The sequence below is a fragment of the Mustela putorius genome, unplaced genomic scaffold, assembly GCF_011764305.1.
Source record: "Mustela putorius furo isolate JIRA1106 unplaced genomic scaffold, ASM1176430v1.1 tig00000095_pilon_pilon_pilon, whole genome shotgun sequence".
Lineage (NCBI taxonomy): Eukaryota > Metazoa > Chordata > Mammalia > Carnivora > Mustelidae > Mustela > Mustela putorius.
Window position 1 is genome coordinate 31,037,602 of NW_025421280.1, and position 26,320 is coordinate 31,063,921.

The 26,320-nt window shown below is 42.3% G+C and overlaps 1 protein-coding gene across 8 annotated transcripts in view; it reads right to left on the reverse strand.

Moving 5' to 3' along the window:
• Positions 1-232: 232 nt before the first annotated feature.
• LOC101673359 (adhesion G protein-coupled receptor E2) overlaps positions 233-26,320 on the reverse strand; it is a 41,321-nt gene continuing 15,233 nt past the window's right edge. For 3 of the 8 annotated variants that reach the window (XM_045082849.1, XM_013054060.2, XM_045082869.1), the window contains 6 exons: positions 23,041-23,196; positions 20,167-20,313; positions 19,645-19,791; positions 19,511-19,557; positions 19,309-19,386; positions 16,711-18,923 (listed from right to left, as the gene is read on the reverse strand). In XM_045082849.1, the coding sequence (XP_044938784.1) occupies positions 18,642-18,923; positions 19,309-19,386; positions 19,511-19,557; positions 19,645-19,791; positions 20,167-20,313; positions 23,041-23,196 (857 nt within the window). In that variant the 3' untranslated portion in view covers positions 16,711-18,641. Of the gene's footprint in view, positions 1,625-14,383; positions 14,429-15,378; positions 15,436-15,674; positions 15,921-16,710; positions 18,924-19,308; positions 19,387-19,510; positions 19,558-19,644; positions 19,792-20,166; positions 20,314-23,040; positions 23,197-24,657; positions 24,740-26,320 lie in introns of those variants that run through there. The other 5 variants (XM_045082832.1, XM_045082859.1, XM_045082840.1 and 2 more) reach the window with 5 other exon arrangements.

Consider the following 26,320-nt stretch of genomic DNA (forward strand, 5'->3'; position numbering starts at 1 on the left):
TGGGTGGCTCAGTGGGTTAAAGCCACTGCCTTCGGCTCAGGTCATGATCTCAGGGTCCTGGGATTGGGCCCCAAGTCGGGCTCTCTGCTTAGAAAGGAGCCTGCTGTAAACCTGGCGATTCACAGACCTGTACCCCTAGAGATAAAAATATATGTTTATAAAAAATTAAAAAATTTTTAAAGAGAAAAATGAAAAATAAAAAGAAAGGAGCCTGCTTCCCTTCCTCTCTCTCTCTCTCTTTCTCTGCCTGCCTCTCTGCCTACTTGTGATCTCTGTCTGTCAAATAAATAAATAAATAAATCTTTAAAAAATAAAAGCACAGTCATGATCATCAATCATTTATGAGTGTCTATAGCAGTTCTCATGCTCCAATGGCAGAGTTAAACTGTCATTATAGATTCTAGCTGTGATGCTTAATTTCATATGTCAACTTGACTGGGCCACAGGATGTCAGATAGCTGGTTAAAAATGAATTCTGGGTGAATCTGTAAGGGTGTTTCCAGAAGGGATTAGCATTTGGGTTAGACTGAGTAAAACAGAAGGCCCTCTTCAATGTGGATGGGCATCATCCTGGCCCTTGAGGGCCTAAATAAAATAAAAACATAGAGGGAGGTTGAATTAACTCAACCTGATGGTTTGACTGGGGCATCTATTTTCTAGCCTCCACACACCCAGCACTTAGGCCTTCAGACACACAGTGTAATCTACAGCATCATCTCTCGGGTCCTCAGGCCTTCAAACTACACCACCGTCTTTCCTGAGTCTCCAGATTGCATACAGCAGACTGTGGGACTTAGCTGCATAATCATGTGAGCCAATACCTCATTATAAATCCCTGCATAAAAATGTGTGTGTGTGTGTGTGTATCCTGTTGGTTCTATTCCTCTGGACAACCCTGGCTAATATACAGGCCCACAAAGCCTAAAATATACATGTAATCATCTAAGTTTTCAAACTATCTGCATCATCATGTGAGAAGGAAATAAGATGTGTCTGTAAAACGGTTTATATTTCAATTATCCAGCTATAGATACATGTATTATACATATCTTTCAGCCTCTGAGTCAACTCTAGCTACAAAAAAATCACTTTATTTCCCCCTGAAATCTCAATGAAAGTGAAACTTGTGTCTCTCTTGATTTCTGCCTTGGACTTAATGAGAAAAATAATAACTTTCAATGGGTAAATAACTAAACACACAGAAAACAGAAGAAAGAAATTACAAAATCCAGACACTGGTGTGAACACTTCCATTCTTGTGGATGTTGCCCATAGGAAAATCCATTGAGCTGGGTTTTCCTGCTCATAGATGTTCAGTCTGGAAGAGTCTTTGTAGGAAGGAGAGGCCTCAGAAAAGGGTGTAACCAAGAGTAACCACGAAATTGGGCCACAGCTGTCCCTTTATATGATGAAAGTTTTCTGAGCACACTGAAGTACACAGAAAATTCCAGATTTTGCAGATCTTGAGTGTCAAACATGGTTGACTTCTTTCACATTGTTGACATGGTGAATTTCTTGAAAATACACACAATGAAGTCTTATTTATCCTCTCAAGGCTCAGATACTAATAGCTCCAAATTTCCAAGGGATAAGAAGATATAACTTAAAAGATTTTTTAATAAACCTAGAAAAGATAATATTTTAGAAATGATATAAAACACTACAGAAAGATAATTTTAAAGCTTCCTTTGGGTTCTTGTTGGCTCAGTCAGCTACATGATGAGTCTTGGTTTCAGCTCAGGTCATGATGAGGGTCATGAGAATGAGCCCCACATTGGGCTCCATGCTGAGTTCAGAGTCTGCCTGAAATTCTCTCTCCCTCTCACTCTGCTTCTCCCATTCATGCTCTCTAACTCTTTCAAATAGATTTTAAAATCCTGCTCAAAAGTTTCCTTTAAAAAAAGGAATAAGAAATTTAAGAAGCCTTCAATCACAAAATTTACCTGCCAGATGAATATGTCAGAGTAAGATCAAAAGGGCATATCGGATTATATTAGGTGAGACCCTGCTCTTCCCCAGAATTCCCATCTCCCTACATTTCCTAACCCCCAAGTTACAAAAGATAAGAGCAGTTAAATGTGCTACAGAAAAAAATGATCTATCTGTTTCAGGATGTATGTTGTGATCCCTCTGCTTGTGTGATGGCATCAGCTGTACTGAGAGATGCTACATTAGCTCCTGCTTGGTTTGGAAATCAAGCTTGATTTGGTCAGGAAAGGTCAATTGGTACACTTTTTTTTTTTTTTTTTTTGCAAGAGAGGTTGGGAAGAGAAGAAAAAAAATCACACTTCAAACAAAAATATGTTGATAAACAACTTCAGATAAGAAAAAACTTACAAGAATTTCAGAAATTTTATGATTAAGAATTGTTTTAGCTACAATAACAAAGCATCTACCTTTTAAAAAAATATTTACTAAATTAAAGAGCATATTCTACATGTTCTGCACAAGACAAAGGCAAGATTTTACTAAAAATACTTAGTAGCCCCCTCCTGTTCTTTTTTCAGGCCCTCCCTGTAAGTTGCACCCAAAGTGCAAACATTAAAATTAACTGTAAGGCTTTTTTGTCTGGAGACATTAAAGACATGTGCTTCTGTACAACGTAGATTTTCAAAATGGAGGTTTTCCATAACAGCGCAAAATGAAATTTGTAGAAAGACATGAAGTAATCATTGTAAGACTGATTTAAAAAAAAAAGAAAAAGAAAAAGAAGTTGAGCAAACCTGATGTATATTGGTATGAATGTGGGAGATGTAAACAAAACGTGAGCAGGCAAATAACCATATAGGCCCTAATTTCTATGTTTGAAATGACTGAAGGAATAAACCACATAAGGTCCAGAGTGTTCATAGTTCCTGGGATTTTAGTTCTGTACGATACTAAAAATATACAACAAGCATTGAGCTGGATATTTTGGCACCTAATCTTTCTAAATTTCTTATATATTGATAAGATTCTGGCATGGGAATAAATTTCAAGACATAACTCAATACTGCATGATTTCAGGAAAGGTCAATTGGTACAAGTGGTAAGCACATTTTAAATGCTGTAAAGCATCCGTGGCTGAACCAACATCTACAATGTGTGTGGGAGGTGTTCAGCCCCCACCACCAAAGCATGAGCCACCTAAAATATCCACATATGGAAGCAAGTAATAAGTACTGATTGAGGTAATCTAAAAAAAAACTGTCTCATGTGTAGGAAAAGAGGAAGGTGGCAATGGGTGATCTAAAATTTTTAGGGGCATTTAGGTGGTTCAGTCATTTGGGCATCTGCCTTCAGCCCAGGTAATGATCCCACAGTCTGGAGATGGAGCCCCACGTCAGACTCCTGGCTCGGTGAGGAGCCAGCTTCTCCCTCTCCCTTTTCCCCTCCCCCTGCTTGTGCACTCACTCGATCTCCATCAAATAAATAAATAAAATCTTTAAAATAAATAAATATATATATGAAATTTTTAATGATTTTACCAAGGTAACATAGCAAACACCTGAGAGAGCGGCATTTCATTCCAGACTTGCTTCACTCTGAGGACTATGATGTACATGATGCTCTTGACTCATAAGGAAATATACGGGTCTAAATAAGACGTCATGGTCACATTCTCTTACATGGTACACAAAGATAATCTCAAAATGGATAAAATACCTCAACATGAGACAGGAATCCATCAGAATCCTAGAGGAGAAGCAGTAACCCCTTCAATATCAGCCACAGCAACTTCTTTCAAGATATGTCTCCAAAGGCAAAGGAAACAAAAGCTAAAATAAACTTTTGGGACTTCATCAAAATCAAAAGCTTCTGCACAGCAAAGGAAACAGTCAAAAAAAAAAAAAAAAAGAGGCAACCCACGGAATGGGAGAAGATATTTGCAAATGACAGTACAGACAAAAGGTTGACATCCAGGATCTATAAAGAACTCCTCAAACTCAACACACATGAAACAGTCATATCAAAAAATGGGCAGAAGATATAAACAGACACTTCTCCAATGAAGACATACAAATGGCTATCAGACACATGAAAAAATGTTTATCATCACTAGCCCTCAGGGAGATTCAAATTAAAACCACATTGAGATATCACCTGACACCAGTTAGAATGGCCAAAATTAGCAAGACAGGAAACAACATGTGTTGGAGGGGATGTGGAGAAAGGGGAACCCTTTTTGACTGTTGGTGGGAATGCAAGTTGGTGCAGCCTCTATGGAGAACTGTGTGGAGATTCCTCAAGAAATTAAAAATAGAACTTCTGTATGACCCTGCAATTGCACTCCTGGATATTTACCCCAAAGATACAGATGTCGTGAAAAGAAGAGCCATCTGTACCCCAATGTTTATAGCAGCAATGGCCACGGTCGCCAAATGGTGGAAAGAACCAAGATGCCCTTTAACAGACGAATGGATAAGGAAGATGTGGTCTGTATACACTATGGAGTATTATGCCTCCATCAGAAAGGATGAATCCCCAACTTTTGTAGCAACATGGACGGGACTGGAAGAGATTATACTAAGTGATATAAGTCAAGCAGAGAGAGTCAATTATCATATGGTTTCACTTATTTGTGGAGCATAACAAATATCATGGAGGACAAGGGGTGTTAGAGAGGAGAAGGGAGTTGGGGTAAATAAATAAATTAATTTTAAAAATAAAATAAAATAAAATAAAAATTAAAAAATATTTTGGAAACTTTTTTTATTAAATTAATTTATTTATTTTCAGAAAAACAGTATCATTATTTTTTCACCACACCCAGTGCTCCATGCAATCCCTGCCCTCTATAATACCCACCAACTGGTACCCCAACCTCCCACCCCCCCCCTGCCACTTCAAACCCCTCAGATTGTTTTTTAGAGTCCATAGTCTCTCATGGTTCACCTCCCCTTCCAATTTACCCCAACTCTCTTCTCTTCTCTAACACCCCTTTTTTACATCTCGACACGTTATGCTTTGTGATAGGCAATGTGTTTAAATATTTTCCCTAGTTTTACACTTGTTAAATTTTCTTTATTTTTGGACATATAGTTTTCATTTAGTAGAATCCATTCATTTTTTTAATTTATTTTTTATTTATTTTCAACATAACAGCATGCATTATTTTTGCACCACACCCAGTGCTCCATGTAATCCGTGCCCTCTCTAATACCCACCACCTGGTTCCTCCAACCTCTCACCCACCGCCCCTTCAAACCCCTCAGATTGTTTTTCAGAGGCCATAGTCTCTCATGTTTCAACTCCCCTTTCAATTTCCCCCAACTACTTCTCCTCTCTATCTTCCCACGTCTTCCATGCTATTTGTTATGCTCCACAAATAAGTGAAACCATATGATAATTGACTCTCTCTGCTTGATTTATTTCACTCAGCATAATCTCTCAGCCCCATCCATGTTGCTACAAAAGTTGGGTATTCATCCTTTCTGATGGAGGCATAATACTCCATAGTGTATATGCACCACATCTTCCTTATCCATTCGTCCATTGAAGGGCATCTTGGTTGTTTCCACTGTTTGGCGACCATGGCTATAAACATTGGGGTACAGATGGCCCTTCTTTTCACGACATCTGTATCTTTGGGGTAAATACCCAGGAGTGCAATTGCACTTCTGGGAATGTAGGGAATAGGGAATAGGGAAGTTCTATTTTTAATTTCTTCAGGAATCTCCACACTGTTCTCCAAAGAGGCTGCACCAACTTGCATTCCCACCAACAGTCAAAAAGGGTTCCCCTTTCTCCACATCCCCTCCAACACATGTTGTTTCCTGTCTTGCTAATTTTGGCCATTCTAACTGGTGTCAGGTGATATCTCAATGTGGCTTTAATTTGAATCTCCCTGAGGGCTAGTGATGATGAACATTTTTCATGTGTCTGATAGCCATTTGTATGTCTTCATTGGAGAAGTGTCTGTTTATATCTTCTGCCCATTTTTTGATATGACTGTTTCATGTGTGTTGAGTTTGAGGAGTTCTTTATAGATCCTGGATGTCAACCTTTTGTCTGTACTGTCATTTGCAAATATCTTCTCCCATTCCGTGGGTTGCCTCTTTGTTTTCTTGACTGTTTCCTTTGCTGTGCAGAAGCTTTTGATTTTGATGAAGTCCCAAAAGTTTATTTTAGCTTTTGTTTCCTTTGCCTTTGGAGACATATCTTGAAAGAAGTTGCTGTGGCTGATATCGAAGAGATTACTGCAACAATTCAGCAACGTGGCAGGATACAAAGTCAATGTACAGAAATCAGTGGCTTTCTTATACACTAACAATTAAAATACAGAAAGGCACATTAGAGAATTGATTCCATTTCCTATAGCACCAGGATCCATAAGATACCTGGGAATAAACCTAACCAAAGAGGTAAAGGATCTGTACTTGAGGAACTACAGAACACTCATGAAAGAAATTGAAGAAGACACAAAAAGATGGAAGACCATTCCATGCTCTTGGATTGGAAGAATAAACATTGTTAAAGTGTCTATACTGCCTAGATCAATCTATACTTTTAATGCCATTTCAATCAAAATTCCACCGGTATTCTTCAAAGAGCTGGAGCAAATAATCCAAAAATTTGTATGGAATCAGAAGAGACCCCAAATCACTAAGGAAATGTTGAAAAATAAAAAATAAAATGGGGGGCATCACATTACCTGATTTCAAGCTTTATTACAAAGCTGTGATCACCAAGACAGCATAGTAGTGGCATAAAAACAGACACATAGACCAGTGGAACAGAGTAGAGAGCCCAGATATGGACCCTCAACTATATGGTCAATTAATCCTTGACAAAACAGGAAAGAATATACAGTGAAAAAAAGTTTCTTCAATAAAAGGTGCTGGGAAAACTGGGCAGCTATATGTAGAAGAATGAAACTTGACCATTCTCTTACACCGTACACAAAGATAAACTCAAAATGGTAAAAAGGCCTCAATTTGAGACAGGAATCCATCAGAATCCTAGAATCCATCCATAGTCTCTCATGATTCACCTCCCCTTCCAATTTTCCTCCACTCCCTTCTCCTCTGCATCTCCCCTTGTCCTCCATCTATTTGTTATGCTCCACAAATGAGTGAAACCATATGATAATTGACTCTCTCTGCTTGACTTATTTCACTCAGCATAATCTCTTCCAGTCCCATCCATGTTGCTACAAAAGTTGGGTATTCATCCTTTCTGATGGAGGCATAATACTCCATAGTGTATATGGACCACATCTTCCTTATCCATTTATCCGTTAAAGGGCATCTTGGTTCTTTCCATAGTTGGGCAACCATGGCCATTGCTGCTATAAACATTGGGGTACAGATGGCCCTTCTTTTCACGACATCTGTATCTTTGGGGTAAATACCCAGAAGTGCAATTGCAGGGTCATAGGCAAGTTCTATTTAATTAAAGAGATAAATTTAATGCTATTTTGGTTTCAACTAATAAAAAATGTCCAAGCACCATTTATTTCAAAAACTTGCTTTCTTCATTGGTTTTTATTCATTTTGTTGTTGTTGTTGTTGTTGTTATTCAGAGAGAGAGAAGAGAGAGGGGGATGGAGAGGGGTGGTAAGGTGAGACAGATTCTAAGAAGGACCCACATCCAGCAGGGAAACCTACCAAGGGCTCAATTTCACAACCTTGAGACCATGTGACTTGAGCTGAAATCAAGAATTGGAAACTTAACTGACTGAGCTACCCAAGCATGTTTACTTACTGCTTTCGATACCACTTTTATAATATAACAGCTTTTTATTTTATAAAATTTGTCTTTTCTCATTCTTTTGTCATGACACCAATTTAAGCTTAAGCCAATTTCACAATTTTTTATTAGTTTCAGAAGTAGAATTTAGGGATTCATCAGTGGCATATAACACCCAGAGCTCATTAGATCAAGTGGCCTCCTTAAAGCTCATCACCCAATTATAGCATTCCTCCACTCATCTCCCTTTCAGCAGTCCTCAGTTTGTTTACTAGAGTTCAGCATCTCTTATGGAATGTCTCCGTCTCAATTTTCTCCTTATTTTATTTTCCTTCCCTTCCCCTGTTCGTCTGTTTTGTTTCTTAAACAGAGGCAAGGTTACTTTCTAATATGGATTATCTGCTTTTCCTAGTGACAGGACAGTGATTTGATAAGGTTGGCAATATACTCAGATGAAAACATCAATATAGGGGTGATCAAGTCTCTTGGTTTACTGTTGTTATGGTAACCAGTGACCACAGACTTGGTGGCTTAAAAAGATCACAAAGAATAATCAGAAGTCCAAAATGGGTCTTCCTGGGATAAAAGTCAAGTTGTCTGCATGGTTGTATATCTTTCTAGAGACTCTAAGGGGAAACCCACCTTCTTGCCTTCTCCAACTTCTAGAGGAAGCCTGCATCCTTTTTCCCATAGCCCTACCCTCATCTTCAATGCCTGCAGTGGCAGGCTAAGTTTTTCTCATGTCTCATCTCTCAGAATCTTATTGCTGTTGCCACCTTTTCCCATTCATGGACCCTTATAATTCCACTGGCTTCATACAAATAACTTCAGCTAATCTGTATTTTAATGTTAGGTGATTAGCAAAACCAAATTCCTTCTATAACTTTACTTCTTTTTTCTTATGGTAACCTCATGGTAACCTATTTTCACATGTTCTAAGGATTGGGATGTGGACAGTTTGGGAGGGCCATTATTCTCCCTATCATACCATGTTTGGAAACAAATACACTATCTGTGTTTGAACACAAATTTTCCCAAATATACATGACTGAAATCTGTTAGTGGAGTTTCTAGGTAAATATGCATTTTCCAAATTGGAAAAAGAAATAGATCCTCAAAATGGTGAATATGTGTTTTCTCACCTTTTTTCTCAAAAAGTACCACTTTTGACCATAACTCATGGTTTAAAGTCCTTTATGAAAGTCCGGGGGTTTGACAAAGAAACTCAATCCCAACATGGCACGAAAAATATCCAATATTGAACACGTTGAGGAGACTGAGAGGAACAATTGCACTTTACCCACATACCCTCTAACTCAAGGCAGCACACTCAGTGCCACAGGAGATCTTCTTGGCCAGGGATTTCTCCTATGGATGAATGTGAGTGTGTGAGTGTGTGAGTGAGTTCTTGGCTTTCCCAGCTGTGCAGGATGCTGTCAGTGACACCCACTTCATTCTCAACCCACACAGAAAACTGTCCCAGAGGCAGAGTAATCCTGGATTCACTTCCTGTCCCAAGAGACCTTTTTTGGTGTCATCATGAGCTTAGGAAATGTGGTACTTAGATGGTCATAATAGTCCTCGTGGATAGAGTACCTGCTCTGTTTCACAGAATTTCCTGTGAACTCTAAAATATACTAAGTTCTCAGATGAAATCATTAGATGAAATTTCTCTCTTCTATGGGCAGGAAACAAATACATTACAGGTTCATTTACTGTCATGAGGGAAAAGAGATATCTGTCAACTTTCCTGTCCACCTAAGGTCATACGTGAAGTGGATAGAGGATTCTGGGAGAAGAAGAACACAACTAATTCTGATACTGGACTGCAGCCTTGAAAACCAAATGTGTCTACACACCAAGATAAGGCACATCAATGATTGGGAGCTAGTTACAAATGCAAACTCTCTGGGCCACCCTAGACATGCCAAATTAGTAGTAGCACTTCCCACACTATGACAATCAAAAATTTCTCCACACAATTCCAAGTGTCCTCTGGAGGCAAAATCATCCCTGGTTGAGAACCCCTGGACTATCTTGTTGCACTCGAATCAAAGTACATTAGTTCATAATTACCCAGTTCATAATTCTGAGTCAGACACTCAACCATTCCAAATCACATTTCTATAGATGTGGAATGAGACTCATCATTTTATGGTCCTCATAGAATGGCTTTTGCACAAAATAAAAGAAATACAATAAGACTCTAAGCTCATCCTTTAGTGCCTTAAGTAGTTTAAGTAGATTTCTTATAATATCAAATATCTTAAAAGTGAAAGACTAAATGCCAACTTTTAACCTGTATTAAACATACAAAGTTCCTAATTGATTTGTAAAAAGAATTATGAATCCAAGGATTTGTTTTACCTGTGGTTTTATAGCAAAGGAACACACTCTTGCTTGTTGAAGAAGGAAGTACAAATTTTTGGAGCTGTAAGGAGTTGTGCTCCCACCACATGTCAATTGTTTGGAGAACCAAAGGATATAGTCAAGGCAGGTTTCTCAGTCCTAGATTTGGGGGTGGGGAGGATTTTCACTCAGGTCTGTGGAAAGTTTCAATGTTAGAGTTCTGGAAGCTGGGTAATTTCAGGGAGTAGTAATAAACATTGCATGTGCCTGAATGCTACCTGGTCTCTTGGGAACGGAAAATCTACAGGAAAGAATTTCATCCAGGACAGATAAATTGCCATGGGATGATGTACTCAGGGGCTGGAGTAATAATGGGAAATGTGTCTAATGATTAAGGATAGGGGACATTTACAGCAGACATTGGGAACTGTAAATATATCCTCTACTGAAGCCCCTGAGCATGTTAAAACTTGAGCTGGAGGAGACGTAGTTTTTGCTTTTGGACACCTAAGTCTGTCTGTGGGACCCATGCTTTACTACTACCTGCTGTCCTGTCTGGGGACAGAAATTAGGTCTCCACCATGAAACATTAAGGGAGGAGTTTGGACCTCCACATGGAGACTTTCCTCTCAGAGACCCCATCCAGGTAGGTCTCAGAGCTCAGCAGGCATTTCAGGAAAGGTTCAGAGAAAATGGAAGCTGAAAGCTTTTACCAGTGCTTGCCTCAAACCCTATCCAGCCTAGCCCAGATCCAAGAGATCATTGTGTTTGTTGGTGGGTCAACCCATTCACTTATAGTCAAATAATTTAATATGTTAAAGAAATATCTGTTTAATTTAGCACAAAAATGATTTTCTATACACCCTAGATATGGTGCACTCTAATACTTTTTTATCATGCCTATTTATTCTGTTCTATTTTATTCTTACAAACCACAGCCTGGCCCACAGATGGTCCCAAGCTTGGAATATGGAAAATTCCCTTCCAACATCCTCCATTTCTGGACTAATTCCATGCTTCTGTAAACTGGCAACAGAATCTCTCATGGGCACAGATTCTCTCATTCCTTTGCAGAGTATGTATTTATTCTTACTGGTCCTAACCAAATGATGTCTGAGTTATGTATAACATGCACCATGTACTCACATTCTAGCAGGGAAACATACATAGAATTAAATAAAAATTACACACTGACAACTCCTACATCTAACTTATTTTGAAAGAAAGTGTCCTTTTTCTGTGGGAATGTTAAATAAAACAGCAAAACAAAAACAGGTTAATGAGGGAGATGATCCACTGGAGTCTGAAAGAGGCAATGGGATTGTGAAATTAGAAAGGAGGTGAATGATCCCAAATAGATCAGTGGGGGACTCCAAGCAGAGGACTGCAGGTATATTGAGTCTCTAAGCCTGGAGACTGGGGCTTCAGATGAATCTACAACTCATGTTCAATGTTTGTGAAATCGATATGGGTGATACGTAATGAGTGGGAAGATGGTGAGAATTGAAATGCAGCTGATTTCTGTGAATTGATTTTGTATCCTGCCGTGTTGCTGAGTTGCTGTGTGAGTTCTCACAATTTTGGGGTGGAGTCGTTTTGGTTTTCCACATAAAGTATCATGTAATCTTCAAAGAGTAAGAGTTTTAGTTCTTTTTTTAAAATTTTTTATTTATTTTCAGCGTAACAGTATTCATTGTTTTTGCACCACACCCAGTGCTCCATGCAATCCGTGCTCTCTCTATTACCCACCACCTGGTTCCCCCAACCTCCCACCCCCCCGACCCTTCAAAACCCTCAGATTGTTTTTCAGAGTCCATAGTCTCTCATGGTTCACCTTCCTTTCCAATTTACCCCAACTGCCTTCTCCTCTCTAACTCCTCATGTCCTCCATGCTCTTTGTTATGCTCCACAAATAAGTGAAACCATATGATAACTGACTCTCTCTGCTTGACTTATTTTACTCAGCATAATCTCTTCCAGTCCCGTCCATGTTGCCACAAAACTTGGCTATTCATCCTTTCTGATGGAGGCATAATACTCCATAGTGTATACAGACCACATCTTCCTTATCCATTCGTCCATTGAAGGGCATCTTGGTTCTTTCCACGGTTTGGCGACCGTGGCCATTGCTGCTATAAACATTGGGGTACAGATGGCCCTTCTTTTCACTACTTCTTTGCCCAATCAGATGCCTTTTATATCTTTGATTGCTGAGGCTCAAACTTCTAGTAATATCTTGAACTTAAGTGTTGAGAATGGGCATCCCTGTCATCTTCCTGACTTTAGGGGAAAACCTCTGTGTTATTGGCCATTGAGAATTATATTCCCTATGAGCTTTTATGATATTGAGGTATGTTACCTCTATCTTAGCTTTGGAGAATTTTAATCAAGAAAGGACGTTCTGTTTTGACAATTTTTTTTTTCTGCATCAGTTGAGGGGATCATATGATTCCTGTCCTTCCTTTACTTTTCTTGCCCTTTCTTTTCTTCTCTTTTCTCTTTTCTTTTCTTCTGTTCTCTTTTCTGTTCTGTTCTGTTCTTTATGTAGTATCGCATTAAATAATTTGCAGATGTTGAACCAACCCTTGCAGTCCAGGAATAAATCCCAATTGGTCTTGGTGAATAATCCTTTTAGTGTACTGTTGGACCCTATTGGCTAGAATCTTGGTGAGATTTTTTGCTTCCATGTTCATCACCATCCCAGCCCACACTCGGGATGGTAGAGGGTCCACATGTTCCAGTCTCCCAGCAGTCTCCCAGTAGTCGCCAGGTCACAGTTTATGACAAACACAGCTGAGAACCCCCTCATGCATTCGCTGACTATAACCAGTTTTCCTGCTCCAATGCTTGGGAAATCTAATGGCTCAGGCACCCCGGCTAATTCCGTGACTCCAGGAATCCTGAGACCATGCTGTCCCACCTAGAATTCTGCCCATTCTACCTGAGCACCTTTCAGACAGGGATGTCTTTCACAGGAGCAGATTTATAAGGGTTCTGATCTGGGCCCCTGGGGCTATATCACTTTCTGGAAGCTGGAATAGGAGACCTCTTCCTCCCACCATTTATCTTCTGATATCTCCCCTCAGATTCACTTCTCCACACCTCCTACCTTTCAAAAAGTGGAGTTCCAGTATTCTTTACTTACATCCCAGGTTGAAGTCATGGATGCTCAGAATGATTTGATAGTCATCTAGGTAAATTCAATGGGCTAGATGAAAAGAGGTCCCCTACTCTTCTGCCATCTTGCCCCCTCATAGCTTGAGCTTTGATTTTCTTTTTTTTTTTTTAAGATTTTATTTATTTATTTATTTATTTATTTGAGAGGCAGAGATCACAAGTGACAGAGAGGCAGGCAGAGAGAGAGAAGGTGGAAGCAGGCTCCCTGCCAAGCAGAAAGCCCGATGCAGGGTTTGATCCCAGGACCCTGGGATCATGATCTCAGCCAAAGGCAGAGACTTTAACCCACTGAGCCACCTAGGCACCCCTGATTTTCTTAAAATAATAAATGAATAAATGAAAAGCAGAGTGGTGAAAAGGAGTGGCCTCCAGTTAAAGAGTGAATGAATCACGGGAATAAAAGGCACAGCCTAGGGAATATAGTCAGTGATATCAACATAGTGTTTTGTGGTGACAGATGGAAGCTCCACATGTGGTGAACACAGTGCAATGTTTAAACTTGTTGTAACACTCTGTTGTGCACCCGAAAGTAATATGACATATTGTGTCAACCATACTCAAGTTTTAAAAATTAATTTAAGGAGGAGTCAAGATGGCAGAGAAGTAGCAAGCTGAGACTACTTCAGCTACCAGGAGATCAGCTAGATAGCTTATCTAAAGATTGCAAACACCTGCAAATCCATCGGCAGATCAAAGAGAAGTACAGCAATTCTGGAAACAGAAAAACAACCACTTTCTGAAAGGTAGGACCAGCGGAGAAGTGAATCCAAAGCGACGGGAAGATAGGCCCGGGGGGAGGGGCCGGCTCCCGGCAAGCGGCGGAGCAACGGAGCACAAAATTAGGACTTTTAAAAGTCTGTTCCACTGAGGGACATCGTTCCAGAGGCTAAACTGGGGCGAAGCGTGGCCTCAGGTCCCACAGGGTCACAGAAGAATCGGGGGTGTCTGAGTGTCGCAGAGCTTGTGCATATTGGAACAGGAAAGCCGGCTACAGAGACAGAGCTGACAGTAAGCTCGCAGCTCGGTGTTACCTTGAACCGGTTACAGGCTCGGTGAGCTCGGAGCGCGGCCGGAGGTCAGGCAGACAGGAGTTACTGGGTGCTGTTCTCTGAGGGCACACTGAGGAGTGGGGCCCTGGGCTCTTGGCTCCTCCGGGCCAGAGACCAGGAGGCCACCATTTGTATTCCCATCCTCCGGAACTCTATGGAAAGCGCTCAGGGAACAAAAGCTCCTAAAAGCAAACCCCAGCGGATTACTCAGCCCGGCCCCTGGTAAGGGCAGTGCAATTCCGCCTGGGGCAAAGTCACTTGAGAGTCACTACACCAGGCCCCTCCCCCAGAGGATCAATAAGAAATCCAGCCCAGACCAAGTTCACCTACCAAGGAGTGTGGTTTCAATACCAAGGAGAGCAGCAGAATTCCAGAGAAGGAGAAAGCAAAGCACAGAACTCATGGCTTTCTCCCTGTGATTTCTTTTTAGTCTTGCAGTTAATTTAATTTTTTTTTCTTTTTCACTTTTTGTTTTTTTTTCTCGCCTTCTGGTAAAAAAATTTTTTTTAACTTTTGCCCTTTTCTTTTTTAATGTTTTTTAACTAGTTTATCTAATATATATATATTTTCTTTTTTATATATTTCTTTATTCATTTTCTTTTATTTTAATTCTTTTCTTTTTTTTCTTTTTTTTTTCTTTCTCCCTTTTTTTTTTTCTAATTTTATTTTTTATTTTTTTATAAACATATATTTTTATCCCCAGGGGTACAGGTCTGTGAATCACCAGGTTTACACACTTCACAGCACTCACCAAATCACATACCCTCCCCAATGTCCATAATCCCACCCCCTTCTCCCAAACCCCCTCCCCCCGGCAACCCTCAGTTTGTTTTGTGAGATTAAGAGTCACTTATGGTTTGTCTCCCTCCCAATCCCATCTTGTTTTATTTATTCTTCTTCTACCCACTTAAGCCTCCATGTTGCATCACCACTTCCTCATATCAGGGAGATCATATGATAGTTGTCTTTCTCTGCTTGACTTATTTCGCTAAGCATGATACGCTCTAGTTCCATCCATGTTGTTGCAAATGGCAAGATTTCATTTCTTTTGATGGCTGCATAGATATCACCTCACACCAGTCAGAATGGCTAAAATCAACAAGTCAGGAAATGACAGATGCTGGCGAGGATGCGGAGAAAGGGGAACCCTCCTACACTGTTGGTGGGAATGCAAGCTGGTGCAGCCACTCTGGAAAACAGCATGGAGGTTCCTCAAAATGTTGAAAATAGAACTGCCCTATGACCCAGCAATTGCACTATTGGGTATTTACCCTAAAGATACAAATGTAGTGATCCAAAGGGACACATGCACCCGAATGTTTATAGCAGCAATGTCCACAATAGCCAAACTATGGAAAGAACCTAGATGTCCATCAACAGATGAATGGATCAAGAAGATGTGGTATATATACACAATGGAATACTATGCAGCCATCAAAAAAGTTGAACTTTAATAAAGTTTAACTATCACAGGGAAATATAATAAGCAGGTAAAAATTCCCCAAAATGGGACACCAGGTGGCTCAGTCATTAAGCGTCTGCCATCACTTCAGGTCATGATCCCAGGGTCCTGCAATCAAGCCCCACATCGGGCTCTCTGCTCAGTAGGAAACCTTCTTCTCCCTCTCTCACTCCCCCGGCTTGTGTTCCCTCTCTCACTGTTTCTCTCTCCCTCTGTCAACAAATAAATAAAACACTTTTTTTTTTAATCCCCAAAATAAAAAGCCTAAACCAGATGGTTTTACTGGTGGACTTCTGCCAACTATTTAAGTAAGCATTAATAAGATCCTTACTAAACCCCTCCAAATGTAGGAAAGGATAGAATACTATGTGAATAATCTTATGATGCCACCATCACCCTGATAACAAAACTAGATAAAGCCTTTAGGAGGAAACTATAGACCAATATTTCTTGTGGTCACAGATGTAAAAAAAAATAATAACCTTCAAGAAAGTATTAGGAATAAATTTACCCGAAGATGTTCAAGACTTGTACATTGAAAACTACAAAAGGGCGCCTGGGTGGCTCAGTGGGTTAAGCCACTGCCTTCGGTTCAGGTCATGATCTCAGGGTCCTGGGATCGAGTCCCGCATCGGGCTCTCTGCTCAGCAGTGAGCCTGCTTCCTCCTCTCTCTCTCTCTCTGCCTGCCTCTCTGCCTACTTGTGATCTCTCTCTGTCAAATAAATAAAATCTTTAGAAAAAAAAAAGAAAACTACAAAAAAAAGTTAGAATAAATGAAGGAGGGACGTCTGGGTGGTTCTGTGGCTTAAGCCATTGCCTTCAGCTCAGGTCATGATCCCAGGGTCCTGGGATTGAGTCCCACATCGGGCTTCTTCCTCGGTAAGAAACCTGCTTCTCTCTCCACCTCTGCCTGTCACTCTGCCTGCTTGTGTGCTCACTAGCTCTCTCTCTCTCTCTTTCTCTCTGACAAATAAATAAATAAATAAAATCTTAAAAAAAAAAAGAATAAATGAAGGACCCTATGTAACTGGAAAAACATTCTATATTCATGATTTAAAGGCTTAATATTGTTAAAATAGCAATATTTTCAAAAGAGGTCTACATTTTCAATGCAATCCATATCAATATTCCAACAACATTTTTTTTAGAAATGGAAAAATCAGTCCTCAAGTTCACAAGGCATTACAAGGGGCAAAAATGCCCAAAACAATCTTGAAAATGAAAAACAAAATTGGAGTATTTATACCTCCTGATTTCAAAACTGAGTACTAACCTATAGTAACCAGAACAGTAGGCTCTGGTATAAGGATAGACATACAGACAAGTAAAATAAAATTGGAAGTCCTGAAATAAACCCACACATCAATTGAGTACTCAATTGATTTCCAACAAGAGATGCCAAGACCCTTCAGCAGAAAAAGAAAAGTCTCTTTAGAAAATGGTGCTGGGCACATCTGGATCTCCACTTAGAACAGAAGGACCCCACCTCACATAACACACAAACACTAACTCAAAATGGGTAAAACACTTACATTTATAAGCTAAACTACAACAGTTAGGAAGAAACACAGGTGTAATCTTCATGGGCTTGAACTTGGCAATGGATTCTTAGAGAATGCACCAAATGCATAGCCAACAAAAGAAAAAATAGAGGAAAGGGATTTCATCAAAACAGAAGCATCTGTTCACAAGAGTGAAAAGACCAAGGAGAAAGTGGAGAGACAGTCTATGGAATGGGAGAAAAAAATTAGCAAATCCCGTATCTCATAGAGTCTACTATAGAATATATAAAAAACTCTTACAGCTCAACAACCAAAAGCCAAACAATGAATTAAAAAGATAGGCAAAAGACTTGAATAGATGTCTCTCAAAAAAAAAAAAAAATACACACACACAAATATTCAGCAATCACATGAAAAGATGGTAAATATCATTAGTCATTTGAGAAATGCAAATCAAAACCATAATGAGATATCACCTGATACACTAAAATGGCTATACAAAAACAAAATGTAAGTACGAAGTGTTGCTGAGACTGTGCATACTGGAACCCTTGTGTTGCTTGTGTTGCTTGTGGGGATGTAAAATGGTGCCTCCATTTTGGAAAAAGAGTTTGGTCATTCCACAAAAAGTTGAAGAGAGAGTCACCTCATCACTCAGAAATTCCACTCCTAAGTGGGTATGCAAAGAGCTGAGAATGGTTATTCAAACAAAAACTTGTCCACCAATATTATAGAAACACTATTCAAAATAGCCAAAAGCTGGCAACAACCCAAAGGTCCATCAGTGGATGAATGGATACACAAAAGGTGCTGTAGCCACAATAATGAAATATTATCTGACCCTAAAAAGGAAACAATTACTGCCACGGGCTACAACAGGGATTCCCCTTGAAAACATGATCCTGTGTGAAAGAAACCAGACTATAAGATCACCTATTGCGTGATTCTATTGCTATGAAATGTTCAGGATAGGGAAATCCACAGACACAGAAAACAGACTGGTGACTGCCAGGGTCTGGGAGAGAGATGAGAAGGGACTGCTTAGTGGGTACACTATTTACTTTTGGGGTGATGAAAATATTTTAGAAATGGAGGTGATGGTTGTACAACTCTATGTTTTTCATTTTCAAGATTGTTTTGGGTATTTTTGCCCCTTGCAATGCCTTGTGAACTTGAGGACTGATTTTTCCATTTCTAAAATTTCCATTCTTTATATTACAATGAAAATGTGTATGATTAGCAGTTTTAGCAGTGTACTAAGTCCACTGAATTGTACATTTTGTTTAAAATGGTGAATTTTATGTTATGTAAATTTTACCTCAATAAAACAAATCATACTTAAATATCAAATAATATTAAATTTCCATTCTTTATATTACAATGAAAATGTGTATGATTAGCAGTTTTATTCATTTAACATCTTAATTGGCTTATGAGTGTAACACTGAGCTACAAGCATGGTCACACATTCTAGTGAGGCTGCGGGACAAATGTGGCGGGAACAGGTCTGCCTGGGGCAGACCCCAGTACTTACCTGTGCCTGCAGATGCATTGAAGGTCAATGTTCCACTAGGTAGAGCCTGACTCAGGTTTCTCAGGACATCCTCCAGGCCACCGAGCAGGCTCGTAGCCACACAGTGCTGGTCTGAGCGGGACAGGGTCTCCAGGTCCTCAGGGGTCTGGAGCAGCTCATCCACCACCTGAATGAGGTCCTGGGGGGATGGGGACACAGAGCTAGTGAGCATGAAGACCCTTCCCACTCTGCCCCAGACAACAGAGCCTGGAGAATCATTGGTAGATGAAGGTGGTACTGGATCACATTTCCTGGGTCTTGTCCAGCCAGACAAAAGTCAACCCTGTTCACAAATGCCAAGAGTGACATTAGCCCAATGTCCAGAAACAGCAAGAAAAAAAGTCATTTCTGGCTGCGGGGGGTGTCTAACAGTGAGTAGGAATGCCTGCAGGTCTCCACCCACCCTGGGAAAGGTGGGGCCTGAGACAGGAAGCCATCATGTTGGGGCTGCCTCCTCCCAGACCAAAGCTTCCCAGGTCTCTATGGGATGCCTCCAGGTTGCTTTCCCTGGGATCTGCCCTTACCTGGATGGTGTCCTGAGCCAAGGCTGGCTTGAAGTGTCTCCCCAGGCCTTGGACTCTTTCAAAGAAATGGGAGAGCCGCTAGGATAGAGATGACACAAGTCAGAGAGCCTCACATTTGAGTCAGGAGCTTGGGATGAATGGGTGGATCAGGTGCGCTGCGTGAAGGGATTCCTGCATCCTGGTCCCTGCTGGGGCCACTCACCTGGCTCTTGATTCTAGGGGGTGGGGTCCAGGTGGGGAAGGACATCTCTGCAGGGGATAGAGCAGCAGTTCATTAGGTGTGAGAGTGTCTGTGTGTATCAAGGGCGGAGTCTGGGGTCAGGTCAGACCAGGTACCTTCACAGGTGGTATTCAGTTGATTATCCTGGAATCCAGGTTTGGGCTCCCAGCCCCGGCGGCAGCGGCACTTGTACGAGCCCACGGCGTTGATGCAGATGGTGGACTTGTGGCACGTAGTCTGCATAGAGCTGCACTCGTCCACATCTGGGGACACAAAATGGGAGTCAGGACCCCTTTCCTCTCTGTCCCCTTCCTCATTTACTTGTGTTAGTGTACCCCCTTGACTGGAGGTGATAACGCCTGTTACCTCCATATCCTAGTGATGCAGGGATTAGGGGAAGTGAGCCTGACATGCAGCACGTGAGCCCTGTACAGATGTGTAGGTTGTGAATATAGAAATATCTTTGCCCGAGGTGGTAATTAGCTGCTGTCTGGGGTCTCCAAGGAGCCTGCTCCTCTGTACCCTAGCTCCTTTCCCAGAAACCACCCCCCCTCCAGCCTCAAAATAATTAATGCCACTGAATATGGGATCAGATGTTCTGAGTGCAGTTCTCCAGGAAGTAGCTTCTGAGCTCGTACCTTCACAGACAGTGTTGCTTGGTCCATTGGGGGACCCAGGAATGGGCTTCCAGCCAGGGCGGCAGCGGCACTTGTAGCCACTAATGATGTTGAGGCAGTGGGCGGAGCTGTGGCATGGGTTCTGCCCTGATGTGCATTCATTCACATCTGAGGACAAAGCAAGAGGGTCAGAGTCCCTCCACTCACTGCACCCATCCTGCCTTCCCCTTTTCTCAGATACTTTAGTACTTCACACCAAGGAGACATACACACACACACACACACCATGTACCAGCCACTTAGCATGTCAAAATAAATTTCATGATAGCATCATCTCTTGTAAAAACTCCATAATCTCAGATTATCCCTGCAAGGTGGACAGGGAAGAACCATGTGTGTCATTCCAGACGAAGCTGAGTCCCTTCACATATGGTGCAGAATGGACTGAGTATCGGGGGCAAGAATGGGCCTCTACCCAGTGAGGCTGTGACACTGAGATACCCTTGTGTTGACTCAGTGGGTGGGGTAATGGCACCACTGCTGTCCCAAACCGCACCCCTGTCCTTATGAGAACAAATCCCACAGGGTCAGCCCTGCCCTGCCCAGGCCCGGTTCCCCATCTCCTCACTGCTTGTACTGAGCATACACTGGTCCTGAAAATAATGCTGCCTCTCCACTCTCAAAGCTCATGACAGCTTCCTTCAAGATGAACTCAGGAGGGACAGTATCCTCCTTCTCAGGCAAAAACTGTAGCAAAGGGGAAATTGAGTCATGAGAGCTAGACTTCCCAGTCAAGGTTCTTAGTCATTTCCTCCTCAGCTGGCAACTGAGGTTCCCCTACTCAGAGCTAGAAGTGACACTTCCTGCTGGAATGGGACAGATTAGGAGGGGCAAGTGTGGGGGTGCTTATAGAGACTGAGGCCCATAGGGAACCCCAGGCCCAGAAGGCCCTGTGGCTTCCCTGCTCTGTAGTAGGACCTTCCTGCAAGGTGACTCCTTGGGCAGAGCAAACCCCCAGTGTTCCAGGAACCTGAGGTTCTCCCTCCTCCTGGGGCTGCAGGCTCTGTCTTGGCCCCTCCCCAGCTCCAGCGCAGCCTCACAGTGTCTGCTAGGGCCTCCACCTGTGCACAGATTCAGGTCGCCCGGGTTGAGCTGCAAGCTGGGCGGACACTCGCAGGTGTAGTTGCCCTGAGTGTTGGCGCAGATACTGCCTCTTTTATAGACTCGGGGTTTCCGCTGACATTCATTCACATCTGCAGGGGAAAGGAGAGGATGCTGGGTGCCTGCAGCTGTTTCCTGGGATAGAAGCATCTGGAAACCTCTGTTCTCTCCTCCTCAGTGACTGGGTGCCTTTTCTAATTCACATGAAGATGAGTGATAGGTGAGCATGGTGGCCCAGATGTTGTTTCCAGATGTTGCCAGAAGTGGTCCAAGTCCTCCCCATCTGCCAGCTCTGGTCCCCTTGGCCTCTCTGGGAAGCTCCCAGGTAAGGCAGGGACATCATGGCCACCTGTGTTCCAGCCTGAGGACTTGGACAAGTCCAGGGTGGGCCTTCCTAGGAACCAAATGCAGGGGAAATGCTGTGTTCCCCAAGCAGGACTTAGTTCCCAGTGATGGTTTTGTCCTAATTTCCCAGGGCAACAACTTGTTGCCTGAGTTGTCCTTGGAACTCGGTGACCCTAGCAGGACAACACTCAGCCACACTGCCTGAGACTTCAGCTCCATGGAGATGCACCAAGACCCACATCTGAGCCAGGCTCCTCAAGGAAAAATCTTTCTATAGAGGAAGGAAGATGAAGATTATGCCAGCCAGTCCTGGGTCACCCAAACAGCGGGCACCAAGCTGAAGAGGATAGTGGGGGGCTAATGTTCAGCCAAGCAGCTTTGGGGTGATGAAGGTGACTTTTTATGATTCCCCTGAAGGCATGCTTGGATTGGCAGGAAGTGCTGAGAATAAACATCTGAGCAAGTCCTTAGATAGGCAAGAGTTGAGTGGATGGAATAAGGAACACATGCTGATGGCAAGGAATGACAGGTTCTTGGCCTTGTGTCCCAGGAAAGGACACAGACCTGTGGATCCTTTCAAGTGAGTTTAGCCTTCATCTTCTGTCACCAAGTGGTCTGAGTCAACCTGGGACCCAGGTTGAGCCCTTTGTAAGAGGGTCAGACTTGGGACTCTGATCTCCAATTATGTCCTGTCTTGCCATTTGGTCCATATGAGACCCTCCTCCATTCATCTGAGTTTTCAGGTGTGTGGGGATAGTCCACATCACTCTTCCCACCACCAACACAACAGCCTCCCAGATCCTGGTCACCAATTTGTCTTAGGATGTTGAATGGAAGTTACTGGGGAGAGTCAGGCAGAGCCTTGCATGGGGAAGTACATAGTGGTAGAGCAGACAAAAACCCAAATCAAGGTGCTAGGAGGTGTCTTCTCTAGGTGGAGTTGTTGGCAAGGCCAGCTGGGGAAGATGAACCCACCCTTAAATCTCCTTCCTCCCATGTCTCTGGATAGGGTTACTGGATCCCTCAGGGCCCAGGGCTTTGAGAGGGCTCCCAGTGGGGGCCAAACACATGTGGGCTCCAGTGGGGGCAGATCTCTTCATGGCAGTCATTGATTATGGTGAAGAAGATAGATATTGTGTTAGAACACACATGCTCTCAGCTTCTGAAGTATCTTGATGCCATCTCTCTTTTTGTTTTATGAACAAAAGATCCCAGATAGACAAGGAGGACATTTCAGAATTACAGAAGTGACCCTCTGGGATAGGGTTCTGAGCCTTGAGTTTTGAAAAGGGACAGGATACTAGGATGTTCTCTGGTGCCTGGAGAAAGTGAGCTGAGTGACCCCAAACCTCATGGAGGAGAAGATGGAAGACAGAACTCAATTCTTACCTTGACATGTGTTCTCACTCTCATTTTTGAACATTCTTGCCCCAGAAGCAAGCTCGTATCCTGGAATGCATGTGCAGTAGTAGCTCCCCTCTGTGTTCTGGCAGTCTGCAAATTTTCCACAGGACACGGCTGACAGTGGTCCACACTCGTTGATATCTGGAACACAACAGAACAAAGGGTCACCTCAACAAATTGTGAGTTTCCATAGGGCAGAGGCCCTGGCCTCAAGCACTACTCGCCATAGAGACTGGACAGAACTCAGCTCATAGTTTTCTGGATGAGCTGGAAGCTGCTATTCCAAACACCTGTTCACTGCTCTGCTCATCTCTGCTCTCTAGATGGGCCTGATGGGACCTAGACCCAGACACTTTGCTGTGCCACCATGGGGTCTGGAAGGAGGTCTTCATCCCCTTCTGCAGGTCTTGTGAGGTACTGAGTTTCTGTTTGCACTATTGGGGAATAGGTGGTGGGCTCCAGTCAGGGTGACTGGCACTGAAGGCTACTTTTTTTTTTTTTTTTTTTTTTTTTGACACAGAGAGATCACAATAGGCAGAGAGGCAGGCAGAAAGAGAGAGGGAAGCAGGCTCTCCACCGAGCAGAGAGCTGATGCAGGGCTCAATCCCAGGACCCTGGGATCATGACCTGAGTCGAAGGCAGAAGGTTTAACCCACTGAGCCACCCAGGTGCCCCTGAAGGTTACTCTTGATACTGAGTCGTGAAGGGAGTCATGGCTAGAGTCTGTCCAAGGTAGCACTCTTTCCCATTTGAGGATAAATCCAGGTGGCCAGGCCCCTGCCATTGATAGCTTCCATCTCTCATTACTCATGGTGACCTCGGTACACCCCACAGGCTTCATCAAGCACTCCCCCAGCTCCAGTGTCAGGCATTTTCAAGATGGGCACTTGGGTGTCCCAATCAGTTAACTGTCTCCATTCAACTCGGGTCATGATCCAAGGGTTCTAGGATCAACCCCCGCATTAGGCTCCCTGCTCAGTGGGGAGTCTACTTCTCCCTCTGGCACTGCCCCTCCCCCTCCCACTCGTGTGCAGTCTCTCACTCTCACTCTAACAAATAAATAAATAAGTAAAACCTTAGAAAAGAAAGAAAAAAAGATACTCCAGGATTTCTTTGGAGGAATCTTGCTACCTCCAGCCCTGGAAGAATTTCCTCTTATCAAAGCCATTGGAGATATGAAATGAGGAAGTAAAATGCAGTTTCTCATGGTGGAGTCACTGGGGGTGTTTTCTGGCCTCCTATCTCCTCCTGTCTAAACCTGAGAGAAAAGATTGCCTTGAGCCAGGTCCTCTTTGAGTAGCTCAGGGACCCACACAACAGAAGCCACACATCACTGGTTTATAAATAACAGTTTAATAAGAACAAGCAAGACAAGAACGCATCAAAATGCAAGGACAGAATATTTGGTCCTGTACCTTCCAATTGGGGCAAAAAGACTTTTAGAGCCTAAAAGGACTCATGGTATCATGCTGAGTCAGGGCAAGCAAATGGTCTCCCCCAGATCAGTTTTCTGCCCTAAACTGTGGACCTCCCTTCTAAGACCACAGACCCAGGATGTGGATGTCAGCACCAGAACATGACAGGATGTGGGAAGACACATACTTAACACATTCATGTTCACTCCCATCTGGCAATGGGACTGTCCTCCTCTCTTCTTAGATGGTAGCAATGGCTGGACATCAGCCTTCATGGTTGTTGCATGGAGTGGAGTAGAGTGGGGCACAAACAGGAATGAGGCGTGTGGGAGGGGAAAACATGACAATGAGTAATTCTCCACCTGACAGACGTGCTCCCAGGAAGGAGCTGGTTTCCATCAGCAGGGCTCCTTGCCATGCTCACCCAGCCATGATTATCCATGAGACACAAATGCAGAGGAATCTGTTAGGGATACCTCTTGGGCATAGAAGGGCTGGGCGGGAGTCACAACACCTTTTTTTTTATGATAAAATTTACTTTCCTCCCAAGAAGAGGAAGATGGTGGAGGAATAGGGGACCCTCATTTTGCCTAGAATTCAGCTACATAGCTATCAAATTATTCTGAACACCTGCAAATGAGCCAGAGATTTTAAAAAAGAATTGCTGCAAGTCTACAAATAAAAAAAGACCACTTTTTGCAGGAATGACAAGACAGAAGAACTCACCACAAAAAAAATAACAAAGGCAGTAGTCACTACCAGGGACTTAATGAATATGGATATAAAAAAATGTAGGAACTACAATCTAAAATAATGATTATAAAGACACTAGCTGGGCTTGAAAAAAGCACAGAAGACATTAGAGAAAGGGTTCTGGAGAAATAAAGGAACTAAAATCTAATCAAGCTGAAATAAAAAAGGCTATTAATGAGATGCAATCAATGATGGATGCTCTGACTGCAGAATAAATGAGCAGAAGAGAGAATCAATGTTATAGAAGATTAAATTATGGAGAATAAAGAAACTGAGAAAAAGAGAGATAAACAACTACTGGATCACAAGGAGAGGATTCCAGACATCAGTGATGCAATAAAGCTAAACAATGTTAGAATAATTGGTGTCCCAGAGGAAGAGAAATGGAGGAGTGGAAAGTTATTTGAACAAATTACAGCTGAGAACTTCCTTATTCTGGGGAAAAAAACAGGCATTCAAGTCCAGGAGGATTCAAGATCAATAAAAATAGGTCAATAACTTGACATATAATATTGAAGCTGGCAAATTTCAGAGACAAAGAGAAATTCCTGAAAGCACCTTGGGCAAAAGGTCCTGAACTTATAAGAGTAGAAACTTAAAGCTGGCAGCAGACCTATCCACAGAGCGCTGGCAGGCCAGAAAAGACTGACATGATATGTTCAGGGTGCTAAATGAGAAAAATACGCACCAAGGCTTTATCCAGCAAGGCTGTCATTCAGAATAGAAGGAGAGATAAAGTGCTTCCAGGACAAACAGAAACCTAGAAAAAAAATATTTTTTTTTGATCACTAAACCAGCCCTGCAAGAAGTATTAAAGGGGATCTTTCAAGTGAAGAGAAAGCCCAAAAGTAACAAAGACCAGAATAGAACAGAGACAATACACAGAAAAAGGGACTTTACAGGTAATACAATGGCACTAAATTCATATCTTTCAGTAATTACTCTGAATGTAAATGGGCTAAAATCCCCAGTCAAAAGACACAGGGTATCAGATAAGCTAAAAAAGCAAGGCTTACCCATAAGTCTGTCTACAGGAGGCTCATTTTAGACCCAAAGACTCTTCCAGATTGAAAGTTGAGGAGGTGGAAAACTATTTA